Consider the following 21148-nt stretch of genomic DNA (forward strand, 5'->3'; position numbering starts at 1 on the left):
CTGTTGAAATATCAGTTCACCCAAATATGTACTAAAAAACACCAAAAAAGAACAACTCATGTATTTTCATTGCTGTCCAGACATATGCACTGTTCTGGTTCTATGTGTCCAGGTTTTAACAAACTATATCTGTCTCTGATTTTTGCCACAGTTTGAGAAAAGATAATTTAACTGAAAGCTGACACTGACTGTGAGATCTATGGATCATCCAAATCATACAAGAACCTGTCAGTCACTTTGGGTCAGAGTATCTATCCCATGCTGGTGATGCATCTGGAGAAATGGATTGCCATGAAACTGTAATTTGGACTTTTATAAACCATGACAGAATGTCATTATTGTGGTGATCGTGTCCTCTTGCCCTGGGCAAACACTCAGAATGGGGCATGACACAAAAAGATATTAAATTACGACAATACAACCATCAAAAGCCAACAAACAGTCACAAAGAAAAGCTAAATGACCACAAAGACAACAAAAAAAGCACTCAGAGAGCGCAGTACTCCACCAAGGCTGCTCAGTCATTGTATCTTTCCACCGGCTGAAATCTTGAAAAAGTTTGTGCCAGAAATCACAGTGCTATAGAATGTGTCCACTTAATATAGATGTACCCACAAACAAAATGACCTTGTGGTGAGCACAGGCATGTGTTATGCATGTGTACGCTATGTACGGATATCGAATAGCGTGACCTAAATATGTAGCAGGCGACGGGACTCGGAAAGACCCTCACAATTTAATCAATTGTTCCTTGTATCATTTCCGACAGATAAATCCCAATAAGTCCGCAGCAGTGGATTTGTAGTAGGATTGCAATCGTGATCGTCATCAGGCAGCTGACGTAGTGTTCACTTGTTGTCATAGTTACAGTGACACTGTGACGCTATCTCGCAATGATTCACAAACTTTTAACTAATCTGTGGATCCAGACTATACGCCACATCACTGCCAAAATCTAATCAATTGATCATTTCTGACCTTCCCTGAAAATTTCATCCAAATCTCTTAGTTTGTTTTTGTGTAATGTTGCTAACAGACAGACAAACGTACGTCGATTGTCACATAAGTCTGCTGTTCCTTGGTGGAGTAAAAATAGGAGCAACATAGGCAAAAGAGGACCACAAAAGGGCAAAATAATCACAAAAATTTTGCTTTAAATTTTTCTTAATATGCTGTGAATGAAAACACAGTTACTGTGGTCTCTTTCTTCTTCCTTTTGCTGATTTAGGTCATCAAACAATGAAATACCATGTTACTGCCCCATGTGGTCAGTCAGAGACATGACAGTGATTCCACAAAGCTTGCCAAAGCTGTGTCTTATAGAAAGCTCTATTTTCATAGGAGATAACTGCTGTGTCAACCTATACAGAGGGTCAGAACAAACAAAAAATGCATGTGTTATGATTGAATTTACCTTGCTTAGTGCACTGTTAGTTCGCCAAAATTGTATTGTGGCATTTTGCAAAGCTTGGAGACATAACTGAAGACCTGGACAAATAAAACCAAACATCTGTACATAGAAGCTAGGGGTACTTTATGTTGGGGAATATGGGAATATGTTCCCCTACCTGCTCCTGAAATCAACCTCCTCCCACAAGTTTATCCATCCTCCTCTCTGTATTGCCACTTTTCTGCCCTCTTTCCTTCCCGTGTTGCCTCCTTTATCTGCTCCTCACCCTGTTGTTTTGTCTCCACAGTCACTGTATCCATCAGATTCTAGACAGTGTGTCTTACACCCACCAACATGACATAGTGCACAGGGACCTCAAGGTGTGTGTGTGCCTCATTGTGTTGGACTGCCCTGCACCCTCTGTACAAGGGCTGCTCTTTACATGCTTGTCTTTTTGATTATTATTTAAAATTTTTTGCCTGTTATTTCAAAGAAACTTGCCTGTGCCTGCCGTCTGTCTGTCTGTCTGTCTGTCTCTCCTTGCCAGTCTGCCTGTCTCCAGGTTTTGCTTTTGGGACTCTTGTTGCACTATTTTAGACGGTCTGAACTAGAATTGCGATTTCCTGTGGGTCCTAGCAGACATCATGCTCTGAGAAAAAGAGAGTGAGTGAGTAAGCATGAGAAAGAGTGAAAGAGAGCAGAGGTCAGTGGAGTAACAGCACAGCAGTGTCTACTTCAGGATGCTTGCTGAATCTCTTCCTCAAAGGCGGTGTTGCTGCTGTTTCTGAATAAATTACACAGAGAAATGTGCAGGTTAGACACAGTGTCTCCCACACGGAGCTGCAGCTCACTCCTACACTGCCTGACTAATGTTTGGCACTTTTTTTGAAAACAGAAAATAGCAAACTGCACACCTTCTCCCTGCGTAGTTCACAGACAGCTTCGCTCTTCACACTTTTTTGTGTGTCTGTATGTGCAAATGCGCTGTGAGTGTGCAGAATACATGAATACATGCGTGTGTGTGTGTGTGTGTGTGTGTGTGTGTGTGTGTGTGTGTGTGTGTGTGTGTGTGTGTGTGTGTGTGTGTGTGTGTGTGTGTGTGTGTGTGTGCAAAGAATGTGATCTTGTGAATGTGTGCTGCTGCCTCTGCATGAATGTGACAGTTGGGGGCTGAATGTGTTCGAACTAACCTGCTCCCCCTGCTGTTTGCATGCAGTCATTGCATCCAGCAGATCCTGGAGGCCGTGCTCCACTGCCATCAGATGGGGGTGGTACACAGAGACCTCAAGGTGAGTTCGCTGCAGGGCTGTGTGTGTCTGTGTACGTGTTTCTGTGTGTGTGTTCTGGTTGTTTAGTTTTAGAAACCAGCAGAACAGACATCCCACACCATATTTAGGTCAGCTGCAGGAGGAGAGAATTTAAAAAAAAAGTGGAGCGTCTGCACACTGAATTCTATTTCCCAGATGTGCCTGGATGAGACTACTTTCTCATGCAAATGGCCACCATGACTAAGAGCAAACATACAATATATAAACGCCATGGCGGCATACTGATGTGACTGTATTCTCATCTGAGTCGAATGGGTCAAGATCAAAATTACATATGTACACTACCGGTCAAAAGTTTTAGAACAACCTAATTTTTCAATTTTTGAAATTATACATGTTAATGTCTCATTGCGCTCTGAAATGAAAGCATAGAACAAATAAACATGAAGTTAAAAAAAATTAATTAAAGCCAAAATGTATTCTAAACTGAACACACTCGTGACATTCTTTCTATAGTGGAAATCAAATATTCTTCAGAAAGTTTTTCCTAACTCTGTTGGAGAAGTTCCCATAAATGTGGCACTTGTAGGTTGCTTTGCTTTCACTCTTCTGTCCACTTCACCCCAAACCAGCTCCATGGGGTTTAGGTCTAGAAACTGTGCTGGCCACTCCATGTTGTCAAGCCTAAGGTAGTTCTGGCATAGCTTGGACTGATGTTTTGGGTCATTATCTTGCTGTAGGATGAACCCCTGACCAACTAGGAACAAACCAGAGGGTACTATATGGCACTGTAGAATGCTGTGGTCACCGTTTGGTTCAGGGTACCTCTCACTTCATACAAGTCACTGACCCTGGATCCAGCAAAACAGCCCCAGACCATCATGCTTCCTCCTCCATGTTTGACAGTTGATGTCACACTATGAGGAATCGTCCTTTCTCCTACTTGACGATGTACAAAAATCCTGCCTGATGAACCAAAGATTTCATATTTTGATTCATCAGTCCATAATACCTTCTTCCAGTCTTCAGTCGTCCAGTGGTGGTGTGTCATGCCCCTGGCTCAGACACTGATGACATTTTGATGTTGATCTATTTGTGAATTTTGCCATTGTGGAGCTAATTTGGTGTCAGTATATACACTACCTTTTAAAAGTTTGGGTTCACTTACAAACATCCTTATTTTTGAAAGAAAAGCAGTTTTAAAAAAATGAAGCTAGCATTAAATGAAATATGAATCCAGTATAGACATTGTTAATGTGGTAAATGACTGTTCGAGCTGGAAGTGGCTAGATCGAATATCTCCATAGGGATACAGAGGAACATTTCCAGCAACCATCACTCCTGTGTTCTAATGCTACAATGTGTTAGCTAATGGTGTTGAAAGGCTAATTGATGATTAGAAAACCCTTGTACAGCTATATTAGCACATGGATAAAGTGTGAGTTTTCATGGAAAACATGAAACTGTCTGGGTGACCCCAAACTTTTGAACAGCAGTGTACCTATCTTAGTCATGTTGCCTGATGGCGACCCAGCAGGGTTGAAACGTCGCCTCTTTTCAGAGCTAATTCACCGTTCAGAGGCTTCACCTCGCTCTCCGTAGCTGTATTATTAATGTGACCGTTGTTCTAGATTTTAACAGATGGTAAGTGCAATGAAGCTATTTTGAAGCTAGCATGTCTGTGCACGTCTGTGGGCTTGATTTGTTAACATGCATGTGTGCGAGCAAATGCTGTCACTAAGCTAACGTCTTGTGCATGCAGCTCCACTGGAAGAGCAACTTAACAACAGCTGGAAATCTAGTTTTTGCTGACCTTCAGTGGTTGAAGTTCCTGCCTCGCTGCAGGGATGTGAAGGTGTTATGTTAGTACACTGTGACTCCACTGCTGGGGGTGACAACAGGGACAGCTGACATTTTTACATTTTCAACCAACAGTATTTCCTTTCAGCCCACAATTAAGTTGCTCTTCCAGTTTCTTATGAGCACGATACGGTAAATGTAATCCTGGGCTTTGATAAATCCAATATTGTGTCCTACAGATGAAACATATTATCTGCTTCAAAGGGTAATGTTTGAATTTAATTTGTGGTGATCAAAACTTCATTAAAGCAAAAATCTACAGTGAGCAGATTAATATGCTACTGGTTGAATCACTGATGTTTTTTTGTGCAAGCAGGAAATAAACAATCGTTAGATAATATTAACGCACTAAAACTCAGATGAACTTTGGCCTTTTTCTTAATAAATGACAAAAGACTTTCACTCTGCTTCTCACAATAGATTGCTATATTTTCTGGCATCAAAATTGTAACCTTCTGTTGCAATTTCTTTAACACATTTTGCCTCAGGAATATTTTATCTAAATTTTTTTTCTAGTCTCTTTCTAGTTTTGCCTGAAAAATGTAAATTAAAAATGTTGCCTATCTTTTGTCATTGAGCACAATACAATCAACGATTATAACATTTAAAAAAAACTACAATATTATTAAGGTAAATAACTACAAATTACTTTTAATCTCTCAAATATTACTTTTTACTGTTATTTTGGACCTTAGTCAAAGTTTTTTTTTAATTCTTATCTCATATTTGTTTACGTCTTACCTCATATATAAAGGTTATTGTGTAAACCCACACTGTAATAAATGTTTCATTACACACTGTACAGGTATGTTTACAATCTTTTATTATTATTATTATTATTATTATCATTATTACATTATTATTATTATTATTATTGTACAGGAATTATCCAAAAGCCATCCTAAAACTTTTTTAAAATGTTTTTCAAACACGTAAAAGTAAACATAAAAATGCCCTTTCATTGTCTTACTACTGAATTAAAGTGCTTAGTGTGTGTTTTGTAGTAGGTTTTAAATGACTATGTTAGCTAGAAACACATCTCTAAACTGTTTTGAGATGAAAGCACCATTCTGATTCTCATTTTATTGGTGTATTGCTCCCAGTACGTAGTTAAAGCTGTATGGAACATGTTCCTATACTAGCTCATGTTGGCCTCAGCTCTCCTGGTATCAGTGCAGTGGGATTCCTCTGGGAATCCCACAATTCATTCACAGCCACCTGCAGACCTGGATTAAAGTCTGCCCACACAGAGGAGGCCAGATGGGGAAGGTCTGAGGTTGTGGTGAGATGATTTCCCTCGTGGGGGTTTATTAAGTTACTACAAACGAAAGAGATGTTTTCTCATTACTTGTTCATGAAAGACGGCTAAAAAAAGACGTAGGCTGAAAGTCAGGAGACGCCTAATATGTCAAGGAATCCTGTTTGATTCCCAGCAAGCAGCAGTAAAGTAAAGACAGTGAAGATTCATTCACAGTAATGAAGGGTGTCTCAAAATTGACACTTTTTTTCTTCACAGTTTTGAGTTTTAACTTCAGAATTTTTATCTAGTATGTAGCTTATTTCATAATTTTCTACTTTTTGTCTGAAATTTTTTGACTCATTAATCTCATAGTTTTAACCTCTGAAGTGAAAATAAAAAATTTTCTTCTCCCACAGTTTTGCATTTTTACAATTTTATGTTTTTATCCTACTCAGTAATAAGTGGACTTTATCAACATTTTTTATTTCTTTTGTCAAAATGCAGACTTTTCATCACGTTCTTTTTTCCTTCTTTTTTTTGACTAATCATATTTTATTAAAAGAGACTATTTATTTATACTAATATAGACTTTAAATCTCACAGCTCTGACTTCATCGTGATATTTTTAGACCTCAGTATTTCTTATTTTTGAGTTAATACATCTAAGTTAGTAACTAAAAATCTTAAAATGTTGTATTTCTCTTACAGTTTGATGTAATATATCATATCATTTATCATCATTTATTTTAGAGTCTTTAGCTACAATTTTTGAGTTAATCACAATTTGAACATTCTAGTCTGTTCATTTCATGTCTTATATATACACAACCGTCCAAAAGTTTGGGGTCACCAAGACAGTTTCATGTTTTCCATGAAAACTCACACTTTATCCATGTGCTAACATAGCTGTGCAAGGGTTTTCTAATCATCATTTAGCCTTTCAACACCATTAGCTAACACAATGTAGCATTAGAACACAGGAGTGATGGTTGCTGGAAATGTTCCTCTGTACCCCTATGTAGATATTCCATTAAAAATCAGCCATTTCCAACTAGAATAGTCATTTACCACATTAGCAATGTCTATACTGGATTTCTGATTCATTTAATGTTGTCTTCATTGGAAAAAACAGCTTTTCTTTCAAAAATAATGACATTTCTAAGTGACCCCAAACTTTCGAACGGTAGTGTGGGGTGTGTGTGTGTAGGTGTCTGCGTGTGTTTTACATTTCATTACAAAATAAAATGCAGTCTCATAATTGTGGCATTTCAGTGTTTAATGTTATGGTTTTGAAATTGTAACTTTAAAAATGATGTAAAGTTTTTGCTTTCTCTCAAAAAGAGGTTTAGCTTCAAATTCAAAAATGCTCATCATCCCATAGTTTAACCCTAAACCTGAGGAAGAACCAACCAGTGAGCTTTTACTTTGCAATGAATTCTCATTGCGTCTTCAACAAATAGAATATACTTCAACACTGAGAGCTGCTCTTGTTCTGTCTTCCTGTTGTCAGCTGTCCTCTGTCTGAGTGTCTGAATCAACCAGCAGAGGGTGACATGACAACTGTCCTGCATCTGGAACCACATGCAGTTGTTTGTGTGCCACTGTGTTGGAAAGATTAGCGACTCGTGGCACAGATTGACCCCAATCAGCAGTAACTTGTTCTACATAAGAGCTGCTGGTTCTGGTTCTACTGTGTTTGTCAGATTGCTGTTACATCAGCGTCTGAGCAGCGACACGACTGTTGCAAGCAGACAAGCTGTGTTTGGTCGTCCTCAAGTAAAACAAATGGCAAAAAATGGCTTATGCACAAGTCCCATCTGTCTGTCGCAGCCTCTCAGTGTGTGTGCATTTGTGTGTATTAGAATATGTATGAGTGTTGCTGTGAATGTGCGTGAGCTGCATCCATAGTTGTTCTTCTGATCTTTAATTTGTCGCATCTCAGCAGTTTGTCTTGCCCTTTTTTTCCAGTTTTCCTTTCAGTCTCTTATAAAAAACCATAATCAAGTGAAGGTAACTTTTTCCTGGTGTCTCACTTTCCACAGTCAGAAGGTGATAGTTTGATCATAAGTGCCATAGATGGATTACTGAACAGGATTAATGGTACAATCCCACAGCCACAAGCAAACAAGAAAAATCAACAGTCACTTCATACAGAACTTCAGTTCCATTTTTTTTTACAACAAATTTCCATTAAAATGACTAAAAAGAGGTGGAGAACAGTCACAAAAAGATGAAAAATGAACACAAACGGCAACAATGGCCACAAAGGGTTGATACATTATCAAAAAGAGATAGAAACAAGAAGTTTTACCAAACTTGGACCGCCCGGCAAGGTCATCTGTATGTCATGGCGGAAACCACATTTACGAAGATGACCCCTGTGACCTTGAAAATTAGGTCAAGGTCACCAAATGCGAACTTGACCTGTATCTTATTATGGTACACCTGTGTACCAAATATGGTGAGGTTACATCAATATTTTATCGAGTTATCGCACGGAAACCAAATTGTTACAGACAAACAAGCAAGCAAGACCATGCAGCTCAAAACAATACCTTCCGGAAAATGACGTTTTTTCCGGGCGGTAAAAACTAGCTTAAAACAAAGTAACAAAAAAGGCAACATTGGCCAAAACACCACAAACAGGCAAATTAATTCGATACAAAAAGACACATAAATACCATAAAGAGACAAGAAAACAACCATGAATGCATTTAATGACCACAAAGGCAAAAGAATGACAACATAGTCAAAAAGGACCACAATTAGGTAAAAATAACTGCATAAGGGCCAAGACAGTGACCAAAGGCAAAAACTGACCAGAGAGGCAAAACGGATGCACCAGACAGCCGCAGTAATGTGAAATCTAATCTCAGAGAGACACAAAAGGACCACAAAGAAGCCAGAAAATTACCTTAAAGGAGAAAAAAAACATCCACAAAGGGGAAAAAAATGACCACAAAGCGATGGAAAGTTACTAAAAACAGATTTAAAAACCCTATAAAGAGGCAAAAATGATTGCACTGAAAGTGCAGGTGATTTTCCTTTGGTGCGTCTTAAAAAGTCTTTGAGGTTGTCACCAAAAATTCCTCTACATCTCTGCAAAAGGTGCAATACAAAAATGACCACAGATACAGTTGGTATTAGCTGAATATTAGTTTTCTTATCTGCACAGGCTGTTGGTCAGATTATTACTGTACAAGACTTTCACTGAAATTATTAAAGTGTTGGAGATTACTGATTTTAGAAGGCAGATGAAGGTGTGGTGAGTTAACTGGACAGGATTCAGTGATTCAGAAATGCTCTTCAGTCCAACTTGGTGAGATTGTAGAAGTGCTCATATTGACGATTGTATTGTCATTGGCTTTCTTCACCAAACCTCTGAACAGGAGTATGAAAGGAAATATCTTTAGCTTGTTTCTTTTTTTTAATTCTTCTTTTTTTGTGGCACAACTATGAAGTTTTGAGTGTGGTAAAAGTCTACTGGTAACACTCACATGAGATCAGTTCTTAACATTGCTATTTGGTGTTTGTGTAACTCCTGTAGCCGGAGAACCTGCTGCTGGCCAGCAAGTGCAAGAACGCAGCTGTGAAACTGGCCGACTTTGGACTGGCTATTGAAGTTCAAGGAGACCAGCAGGCTTGGTTTGGTAGGTTACACACTCACAGCACGCACATTCTAGTCAAGAACCATCAGTTTTAACAACTGAAACTAGGAAAGTACTCAGAGAGAGTAGTACTCCGCCAAGGCTGCTCATTCCTTATGTCATTTCCAACAAATAAGTCCCAATAAGTCTGCAGCAGTCGAGTCATAGTGGGATCACAATCATGTGATCGTCAGCAGGCAGCTGGCATAGTGTTCATTTGTAGTCATAGTTACAGTTGCGCTGTGCCGTTATCGATACAGAAATTGTGGATCCAGACTATAAGCCACATCACTATCAAAATCTAATCACTTGATCCTTGTGTCATTTCTGACCTTCCCTGAAAATTTGATGTAAATCTGTTCATCCATTACTGAATAATGTTGGTAACAGACAGACAAACCAACCCCGATCACCACATAACTCTGTGGTGTTCCTTGGCGGAGTTATGACAATTTATCAGTAAAAGGACAATGGCAACAATGTGTGCATTCACACATCATCTTCACTCAAAGTACAAAATATCATTGGCCAAATATAGTTTCATGGTATATTATTACTCCACCAAGAAACATGGCGGAGTTATGTAATGACTGGCGCTGGTTTGTCTGTCTGTCTGTCTGTTTGCAACTTTACTCAATAACAGACTAATGGATTTACATGAAATTTTCAAGGAAAGTCAGAAATAACACAAAGACCAAGTGATTAGATTGTGGCAGTGATGCGGTTTATAGTTTGGATCCACGGATTTGTTAAAATTTTATGTATCATTGCGAGATAGCAGCACACCGTCACTGTAACTATGACTGTATGTGAACACTACCTCAGCTGCCTGCTAATGATCACATGATTGCGATCCTACTACATATCGACCATTGGAGACTTATCAGGACTTATCCGTCAGAAATGATACAACAAATAGTTGATTAAATTGTGGGGATGTTTCTGAGTCCCATCAATTCCCGCCACCCGCTACATATTTTGGTCACATGATTCGGTATCCGTACATAACGTACACATGCATAACACACGGCTGTGTTCAGCACAAGGTCATTTTGTTTGAGGGTGCATCTATAATAATTGACCACATTCTATAGTGCCGTGATTTCTGATCATCAGTTACTAATAAACAAATGCTAAGTAAGTAAAATTCCTAATACTGATGCATCAGTGCATAAGCTGCCAGGCTCAAGGTGAGTTAGTTTCAACTGGAAAGATAAATCTTCTAAGTCAAAACTTTTTCGTACATTTTTGAGCTTTTTTTTCTGATTTTAATATGACTCCTGAAGGTTTACTCAAAATGCTTTTTTACCCCCTCTAGTGAATTTTAAGAGAACACATCCTGTATTTGTCCTAATTACACCACGTACTAATTTTTGTTTCAATATCTGTGTCAGATAACTGGTGCAGTTTTGCTGGTCAAACTGTGATATACCCCATAATATTGGTGCTCAAAGTAGGTTGTAGAGAAAACTTTGCCAAAAAACAGAGATTTAGGCTTTAGATTTTGGACACATGGAGTTAATGTCAAATTCAAATGTTCCTAAATCTGGGTTTCAGTCCTGAACACGTAATGTCTCTATCTCTTGTACTTAGGAAGTTATGAGGCTTACAAATGCTGGAAAAAGTAGTGTGAATTAAAAAGGATTAAATCCGAATCCACCACTATGTACCTCATGAGTCTATACCTGAAAATATTCATAGTATGAAGGTAAAACTTTGAAGGGCTTCTTTAATACACTGAAGTCACTGTACATAAGAAAAACAGCTGATTCTGAGGGGATCAGGTGGAATGTACCGATTGATTTTTCTTGAAATGAACCTACTTTCATTTTCAGTGTCCATATCTCTTTACTTACAGACACTTTGTGCTGTAAGTGGTCTGATGTCTAATAAGGTGTTAATTTAAGAACAGAGTGACACCTGCATGCACTGGTGTCCGTGATATTCCATAGGGAAGCGAGCAAAAGTGGTCGCTGCTGGATTTTAAGGCAAAGTGCTCAGACAGATTGAACTAAGTGCTCTAAATTTACACTCTTTATTACTTACTTGACTCTGAGCCAATGTGAAGATCTATTATAAAGAGCCTGCAGCAAGCTAAAAGCTAAAAGCTCTGCCTGTACATTAAACTACCTTTTCATAATGCACTCACTGTCTTTGAAATCGCACCATAAAAGTTCCCTGAAACATTTCCATCAGCTCACTTTGCAGCAACAGTTTATTTATTCTATTTATTTATTCATTTATTTTACTTTTTTGTATCTTGGTCATGAATCATCATAATATTTTCTGTTAAAATAGGAACTTGCAACACTGCATTCTGCTTCCTTCCTTACAAGGTCTTCTTTATTATTAGGATATTTAGGAAGAATGACACATTTCAAGCCCAAACTTTGTTAGATGCGAATGCACAAAGCTGATGTATGTGTATCACTGGCTGAGTAGGGACGTCTGACTTGTGCTCTCCATGCCAGACTCAAAGAATTTCACCAAAACAAACAAGACAACATTTGGACATGTACAATGATATTCTAGATAATAAGAGAGAAAAATAACAGTGACAGTAAATTCAGACAAAGGACAGGCTTCTAGAGTTTAGATTTCTCGTGGTGGTGGGTGATAAAGCTTTGATTAAGACTCTCTGGGCATCCAGGAGGATGAAATGATGACAGGGAGGAGGAGGGGGGTCATGCACTCGTGGGTCTAAATATCAGAGGCAGAGTCACAATGACAAACCTTTATTAGGTGGCGAGGCATTTCTGGTGTTACATTTCCGAAGTCGCAATTTTCTTGCAGACTGCATCAGGTTGTCTCCCAGGATTTTCATACGCTTTGCTGCATTCATTTTACCCTCTACTTTTATGAGTTCCAGGACCTGTTTCTGAAAAACATCCCCACATCATGATGCTGCCACCACCATGCATCATGGCCGGTGTGTAGTGATATGTATCTTTTGGTGTCCACCAAACATAGCCTCTAGTGTGATGGTCAAAAAGCTCAACTTTGATCTCTCTAGTCGAGATTTTGAAAGACTTTATCTTGAAGAAATACAGTCTGGTACTCCTGTGAGTAAAGTTTATCCAGCATTTGTTAGATTTTATTTTTGTTGCATCAGATTTTGTGGAGTTGCAGCTGAGAATATTTAGAACACAATCAGTAACATCAGTGTCAGTGACTCGTTGTTATTAGGTTATTTATTCTGTAATTCACAGTGTCTGGGTGTAAGCAAAGCTCATGTAACGTCTGTGCCAAAAGTAAAGTTGTGAGTTTTTATCAGATCTCACTCGGGGCTAGTGATTAAAAAAGAGATTTGTTATGTTTCAAAAAACGCCCAAGTGTACTTTAGCTGTACCAACTAACATGTTGATAAGGTTATTGAATTTGGCCTCATAGTGATGTAGCTGTTATTGACTGAATATGGGGTAATGGTATAACAACCCAGAGTTTAAAGGTTTAAAATCATGCACCTATGTACAGATTACAACATAGAGCCAGTTAGAGATTCATGCTACATTTTTTCTAGGTTAAATATCCATCCATTATCTGTATGCCGCTTAATCTTCAGTAGGGTCGTGGGGGGGCTGGAGTCTATCCCAGCTGACTTAGGGAGAAGGCAGGGGACATCTGGACAGGTCACCAGTCTATCACAGGGATAGATATAGAGACAAACAATCACTCTCACATTCACACTTACGGACAAATTAGAGTTACCAATTAACCTGAGCATATTTTTGGACTGTGGGAGGAAGTTGGAGTACCTGGTGAATACCCACACATGCACAGAGAGAACATGCAGAAAGATGGAAGGCCAGGATGCCAGAACTGGGGATCTTCTAGCTGCAAGGCCAAAGTGCCAACCAACAAGCCACTGTGCAACTGGATTAAATATGTATCCAAATATTTTCCCAGCAATGTAAATTGAATTTGATAAAGCAAGCACTGACATATCCAATTGGCTGTTTAGACTTCTGGTGAAAAAGCAAATGGCAGCAGGTGATTTTCAATCACTTGTCGCTGCGTGACGCACTAACAATCAAAGGAAGCTTACCTAAACTTTATTTCCAATGGTGTTGTGAACCATCAGCCAACGTTTGTTAATTCTTTCTTTGTCTCTGTGGCACAGTCTCCTATTCCAGTCTGTCTAAATAATGGAAGCCAGGTCCCAGTCCTATTTACCCCAACCCTTTTTAAAAATCTTTTTCAACGACAACATCATCAGCGTCAACAAGAGTTCCAGCAGTGACTCAGCGACAAACTAGCTGGTCATAATTGGGTGTTTTGTAACTTTGTTGTTCATAGTGTGAACATCAAATAGTTCGATTAAATGTTACATTTTGATTGCATTAATTTGTTTATGTGCCCCTGTAGAAATTGCTAGAGACTCTAAAGTGGAGAATGGGGTGAGCTCTGGGGCTTTCAAATGGTTTAGAAACTAAACTGTTAAGGAGGATTTCAGTTTTAACCCTCTGATTTCCAAATAATTTCGAGGTATCACATTTTTCCTCAGTGTGGGGTAATTGCTTACTGCAACATGAAGTCCTTCATCTCTGTGGAAGCAGCACTACCGTGGCTAGAAGTTGAGAGAACTCAGAAATGCGCTATGTGCAGTATGACACAGTTATAATAACACCATTTTAAAAAAACAACAAAGGTTCATTGTATTTGATTATTTACTTTTACAAAAATTGAAAAAACCTATTTATCTCGCCCTCTTTTTTTTTTTTTCTCTCAAATTTGCACACCTTTCAAACAAGGTGGTGGGTTTTGAGGTCCAGAGCATTGATAGGATTAAGCTATGGACAAATCCAGTTTGAACATCTTATTCCATCACCAACACTCAGTCATAAAAACTGAGCGCAGACTTCTGTTGGTCTTTGATTCTGTCAGTGTCATTTTACGCCACCTTTTGTTTGACCAGCTGTGCCAAAACCAACCAAATGTCCAATTTCCTGCAATCTGTGACAGGAACAAGCACCAAATTCTCACATTTGAGAAGCTGGATCCATTCATTCTTTGGCATGTATTCTGAAATAGTAAAATAGTAAGTGCTGGATTCATTTCATTTAGTAGAGTATTTGTTAAATTTGTAACACTTTGCTGAAATTTGTTGGAATGTGCAACAAAGCTGCAGTATTCCAACAACTTTCCAGCTTTTTCCAAAGGCAGTGACTGATTAATAACTGGTCTTAAAGAGCACAACACGGAGGTTTCAAGTATGTGTCACGCTGTCAGTGTCACCCTCTCTGTAATTACTGCTCTCACTTTGTAAGGCAGTCGCTCTGTGAAGCTCGGGCCACTCAACCCTTTGAAATCAATTTGATGCATCAGAAAACACACCGAGTTACAAAAACCAGGTCCTGATTTGTGCTGGTGTTCCTGTTTGTGTTTGTGTTCAGGATTTGCAGGGACTCCCGGCTACTTGTCCCCAGAGGTGCTGAGGAAGGAGGCATATGGTAAACCTGTAGACATCTGGGCATGTGGTAAGCTCTTTGTTTATCTCTCTCTCGCTGCCGCCTCCCTGCTCTCTTCCGCATCTCTCAGACAAATATTGTGTTTTTGTGTGTAGGTGTGATCCTCTACATCCTTTTGGTTGGGTACCCTCCATTCTGGGACGAGGACCAGCACAAACTCTACCAGCAGATCAAAGCTGGGGCGTACGATGTGAGCCCGCTTCACCTCATGTTAAATCACAAATTACGTTTTTAATATTTTAAATACATGTGTGGATACATGGGTGTGTGTGCGCGCTTTAGTTTCCCTCCCCAGAGTGGGACACTGTGACTCCAGAGGCTAAAAATCTGATCAACCAGATGTTGACGATCAACCCAGCCAAGAGAATCACTGCCCAGGAGGCTCTGAAACACCCATGGGTCTGCGTAAGTAGCATATCCACATCCAGCACCCTATCACTGCACTCAGTGAACCATATTTCATGTCATCTTGTTTCCACGATCCAACTACACTGCCCATCCAAAACAAAGTCGCACATTCTAATATTTCATTGGACCACCTTTAGCTCTGAGAACGACACGCATTCGCCTTGGTATCTTTCAACAAGCTTCTGCACAGTCACGTATTTATTTCTGTCCGGAGTTGGATTCATTTTCTACCAAGATCTTATATTGATGATGGGAGAGTCAGACTGCTGCACAATGTCTTCTCCAGAACATCCCAAAGATTCTCCATAGAGCTGAGGTCTGGACTCTGTGGAGGTCAATCCATGTGTGAAAATGAAGTCTCATGTCCCCCCGATCCACTCATTCACAATGTGAGCCCCATGAATCCTCGCATTGTCATCTTAGAACATGCCATCAGAGAAGAAAAACTCCATTGACAGAAAGACCGCAGTTTATTCAGGTAGTCAACTGACATCATTCTTTGGGAACATAATGTTGCTGAACCTGACCAACCCCAGATCATAGCCCTAACCCCCAGAGGTTTGTAGGCACTAGGCAGGATGAGTGCATCACTTCATCTGCCTCTCTTCTTACTCTGATGCACCAATCACTTTGGAACAGGGTAAATCTGGACTCATCAGACCACATGACCTTCTTCCATTGCTCCAAAATCCAAACTTTATGCTTCATAGCAAATTGAAACCTATTTTTTCTGACTAGCCTCACTGATCAGTGGTTTTCTTAAAGCTACAGCTGTTTAGTCCCAACCCCTTGAGTTCCCTTTGCATTGTGCACATGGAAATGCTCTTACTTTCAATATTAAACATAGCTTTAAATTCGCCTGTTGATTTCCTACGATCATCTAAGAGTTTGTTTCGACCACACTTCTTTCTCGAAGACGATGGTTCACCACTATCCTTCAGGTTTTAATGATGCATTGGACGGTTCTTAACCTGATTTTAGTTGTTTCAGAAATCTCCTTCGCTGTTTACTTTGCTTGATACAGGCCAATAATTTGACCCTTCTGAAACAGATCCATATCCTTTCCATGACCACAGGATATGTCTTCCAACATGGTTGTTTAAGAAATGAGAAGCTTCTCACTGCATCAGCTAGGGGTAAATAAGTTGTTGCAGCTGAAACATGTTCATCACTGTAATTATCCAATGGAAGGCTCTTACTTCTTTGCTTAGCTAAACCCAAGTGAAGACTTTTGGAAAAAAAATTTTTGGCAGTGTATTTATGAGTCCTTTAACAGCATGTTTGAGAACATCTGCCCAGAGCTGTCATATATCAGCACCATCTGTTTCCAAACATGTAATCTCTGATGTGTGCAGACAGCAGGTCAGTTTATCGTGAACGATTTGTTCCACAGGAGGGCTAAAGAGCAACTTATCTAAGGGATAAACACTCCTATCTGCTACATTGACAAATTGTCAGTTCCATCAGCCTAACAGCACATCCAGGATGATTTGATATCATTTGTTGCCTGTAAGAAAATATCTCAGGTTTTCGGGCAAAAGCACCTTTTCTCAGCATTTGCAATGATAATAGCTTCATTTATAAAGTTCCTTTCAAAAGAAGAAATGCTTTATCTCACAACCAAAGCCCTGTCTTCTGTTCAGATGTTTCTGCTTTTGAATTTCTACAAGTTTTCCAAAGCAGAACAAAATGATGGTTGAAGCAACTTCACATATTAAACTGTCTGTACGCCATTCTGTGTATCAGGAAAACACATGTTCAATAAAATAAAGGCTGAAATGGTGGGTTTTACATTTGCTTTAACGTTGTCAACAGTGAGAGCATAAAAACTAAAAGCTGCCTCATTAGAAATCTTTATTCTGAAATTTGTAATACTTAAATTAATATTGCAGATTTGCCTGATTATTGTAAATGTTAAGGTCAAGATTTTACAATACTATAGGGCTCATTCCAGAATTGGGGGACATTTTACATCCCACCCATCAATTCTGAAATAATCCACGTACAAAATACTAAATCATGCAGTTGTTGTCTAAATATACTTGTCCTGAGACCAAATCTAAAAAAACTAGGAGAAAAGAATGTTTGAAAATATTTTTAGAAATACCAAATAAGTCTGGAGTTTCTGTAAAATACCACTGAAAGGAGACTTTGTGCAGCAGTCTGATTCTCCCATCATCAGTACAGGATCTTGTTAGAAAATTGATGCAACTCTGGACAGAAATAAATGCTGTGACACTGCAGAAGCTTATTGAAACACAGTGGATATGTGTCATTCTCAGAGCTAACAGCGGTCCAATGAGATATCAGAGCGTGCAACTTTATTCTTTGGACGGGCAGTGTATTATCCACTGTGTGAAGTTGTCATTTTAGCCAAAGTTGTCAGGTAAAAGCATAATATTAACCATAATAGCAGAAAATGTAAATACTCAAGTAAAAGACGAATACCTAATAAATGATACTTAAGTACAATACTTGAGTTAATGTATTGAGCTTCACTCCTCCCCTGCTTGTTGCTCTCTGCCTTTGTGTTACAGAATCGTGCCTTTACAAGCTGCCGGCTGCGCTTTAAATGCCAAATCATTTACTGTACAACAAAACAGAGCGGATTGTCAGGACACCTTAAAGCCAAGCTGAATCTGTTTAGCCTGGAGTTTTGGCCAGAGCTGTCGTTACCTAAAGAGCCTCGGTTTCAACACATTGCAGCAAAGCAGAGTCTCTGTGACAGCTCCTGCCCACATAAACCTGTCACTGTCAGAGCTGCTTCTCTCTAACGTTTTATTTTCAGCACCTCTTTCTCTCTCTGCCTCCCTGCAGCAACGCTCAACAGTGGCTTCTATGATGCACAGACAGGAGACAGTTGAGTGCCTGAAGAAGTTCAACGCCAGAAGGAAACTCAAGGTGTGAAAATGCTCCAAATGAAGTCATCTCTGTGATTCAAGAAAAAAAAAAAGGGACATTTCAGAGCTCACGATCTCATTACTTGCTGTGTTTTGTTTAACCTGATCCCCAGATATTCAGTTTACTAAAATCTGACACAAGAACAAGCAATAAATGCCCACATTTTAGAAGCTGGATCCATCAAATGTTTGGAATTAGTTCTGAATTAGTAGAATAGTCGCTGATTCATTTCATTTAATTGACTAGTCGTTAAAATGTGCAACCGAGTCTCATGTAGAGGCTGCATTGTTTTCCCTGCAACCTGTAGTTTAAGACGCAGATTTCAGTATTAGAGTAACTTTCAGACTCTTAAAGAGCATAAGGTGGGTGTTTTAAATACATGTTAATCTCTTAAATCTTTTTGTCTCAGCATCAGTGCTCCTGTATTTCCGGTAATCTGTCTTTCTAAGGACCTTAGCTAATAATAATGACAATAGTGCTTTCTTTGCATAGTACCTTTTTTGGAGCACATACAGCTTACAATTAAGTAAAATTCAAGGTTTTTACATAAACATTAAAACAAACTGTTTATAAAGCACTGTAAAAAAAAATGCCTTTGTGAAACAATTTTAACCGTAGTTTGTTTTGAATAATTTGCTGCTGCTTTGCAAGTTTTCCCTGTTCTGTTAAATTACAGATATGAACCAGTAATGTCTGGTGTAGTGGGTGACAACATTTTATGTACTAGCGGTGTTGGTTTAGAAGCTTATTCAGACATGACACTGATGGCCTCGGGGTGACCGCTGTCTCCTCTTTTTGCTCCTCAGGGTGCCATTTTGACCACCATGCTTGTGTCCAGGAACTTCTCTGGTGAGTGTTGCTCTTTGAAAAGACGAGGGAGCGAGGAGGACAAGATGACATGCCATCTGTCTCCTGCCATCTCTTCACACGTTCACACACACACACAAACGCACAGCAGGTTGATGGGCGGCAGCGTTACAGTCAGCAGGAAGCGCTGCAGGGATATACTGTACGCTTGGCTTTCCCTTCAGAGCTCACACAGTACAGCTCATTTGATGAACACCGTGCATCTGATGAATCAAAAAGTGCACAAGCCATGCAGAAATTCTCTGTGAACATTTTATCCTGATCAGCAGTGGTGACTGGTTAAAGTGGGGTTCTGGGAACAGAGAAGTAATGGATCATTCCAGGATTGGAGGACATGTTACGTCCCACCCATCAAATTTCAAATAATCCATGTACAAAATACTTAAACATGCAGTTTCTGTGGAAATTTATTTGTCCAAATAAAAAAAAATAGGAGAAAAGAACGTTTGAAAATACTTTTAAAAATACCAAATAGGTCTGGAGTTCCCCCTAAAATGCCATTTTTGTCTTGTACCACCCCCCTGATAACTAAATTGAATCTCAAACAAAACAGTTTAACTTTACAGCAACCTTTACATTCAACCTTTTGTCTTTGTTTTATCAGTTTAAGCAAAATTCAGCCGCACCAACGGCTTTGACACGGTTTCAGTCTGGAACTGACGCTGAGTAGACGTTAAATAAGTTAGACAATAAGTTAGACCTAGCACTCTCCTTTAGGTTGGGATGGTTTAAAGTTGTAACAACACAAGAGTGTTCACACTCAGGCTGTTCAGTTCGCCTCCAAATATAATGGTTTAATCCTGGAAGCTGTTGATGATTATGAGTGTTGATGAGAGCATATTAACCAACCAATCAGCCAGCTGACCTGGACACTGGCGACATAATATTGCAAAGTATTTATTAGTCGTTCTGTGTACATTGGTTTGTCAGCATTTATTAACAATAGCTTTCAACTTGTTTTTGGTACATTTCTATGTGTTCGTGGATATATTCAGGAGTACTAGATTGCTAAAGAAGACACCAGTGTTCAATTTTCTAAAGTCTGGTCACAATCAGAAATCAGAATGAGCATAAGAACAGGATAGTAAAATTACACGTGTAGATTTAGAACAATGGCTGCTCTGTAAAGACACGCACAAACCCAGACTCAGTTTGTGAAAGCTGCAGTGTAAGAGGGTCAATTTCAGGCTAAAAATATCAGTCTTTTGTCAATATTTTTGCTATTTTTCAGCACAGCAGAGGCCTTTTATCCTACTAACAGCTATTTTGTGTGCATCCTTATTCCTCTGTGCCATAGAGCTCCATTGTTGTCCATTATAACACATCAATGAGCCAGACTGCTGCTCTGGCTGACATGTTCCTTCACTACGGTGATCACAGCACCACCAGGGAAATCTGTGTGGATTCTGCTGCTAAAAATAGTTTCAGCATTTAATCCTGTTTTTAGACACTTTATATTGTAGGTTGTTAGTGAGAGATGGACTGACACATTGATTTATTGACAATCTCCCACATTGTGAAACAAAACTTAAAGAAATAAAAAGAACACACATAATTCCATATCTGTTACCTCATAGTTTTGATATCTTTAGCTTTGTTCCACACTGTATGAATAAGAATTCGAGGCTAAACTTTTGACTGTTGCTGTATAAAATATTGCCCTACACTTTAATCATCTGAACTCCAAGCAGCATTTCTTTGCTTCTGTCATATTTTTCCTCACTGTGGGATCAATTTTTTTTGCATTTTAAAGGCTTGCATCTCTATGGAAACAGCACATGGCTAAAAGTAGAGGGAACACAGAATGTATTCTATAAGGCACAGTTGGAATGACATGTATCATACAAAATAAAGAACAAAAGATACATTTCTTTCACTTAAATGTATAGTTTGATGTGTTTCAAACACTGGAAAATGGTGGCTCTCCATGCTATAGATATTGAACTATTTACTGTTCAAAAGTTTGGGGTCACCCAGACAATTTCATGTTTTCCATGAAAACTCACACTTTTATTCATGCGCTAGCATAACTGCACAAAGGTTTTCTAATCATCAGTGAGCCTTTCAACACCATTAGCTAACACAATGTAGCATTAGAA

At 39.1% G+C, this 21148-nt stretch overlaps 1 protein-coding gene across 4 annotated transcripts in view; it reads left to right on the top strand.

Annotated features, from left to right (window-relative positions):
- The window catches only part of LOC110961414 (calcium/calmodulin-dependent protein kinase type II subunit beta), a 70112-nt gene that overhangs the window by 15344 nt on the left and 33620 nt on the right, over positions 1-21148 (top strand). For 3 of the 4 annotated variants that reach the window (XM_051938765.1, XM_022209023.2, XM_022209025.2), the window contains exons 6-12: positions 2607-2679; positions 9306-9408; positions 14799-14882; positions 14969-15063; positions 15156-15278; positions 18099-18182; positions 18989-19031. In XM_051938765.1, the coding sequence (XP_051794725.1) occupies positions 2607-2679; positions 9306-9408; positions 14799-14882; positions 14969-15063; positions 15156-15278; positions 18099-18182; positions 18989-19031 (605 nt within the window). Of the gene's footprint in view, positions 1-1697; positions 1771-2606; positions 2680-9305; positions 9409-14798; positions 14883-14968; positions 15064-15155; positions 15279-18098; positions 18183-18988; positions 19032-21148 lie in introns of all 4 variants that reach the window. The other variant, XM_022209024.2, reaches the window with a different exon arrangement.

This window comes from Acanthochromis polyacanthus, chromosome 18 (genome assembly GCF_021347895.1).
Source record: "Acanthochromis polyacanthus isolate Apoly-LR-REF ecotype Palm Island chromosome 18, KAUST_Apoly_ChrSc, whole genome shotgun sequence".
Lineage (NCBI taxonomy): Eukaryota > Metazoa > Chordata > Actinopteri > Pomacentridae > Acanthochromis > Acanthochromis polyacanthus.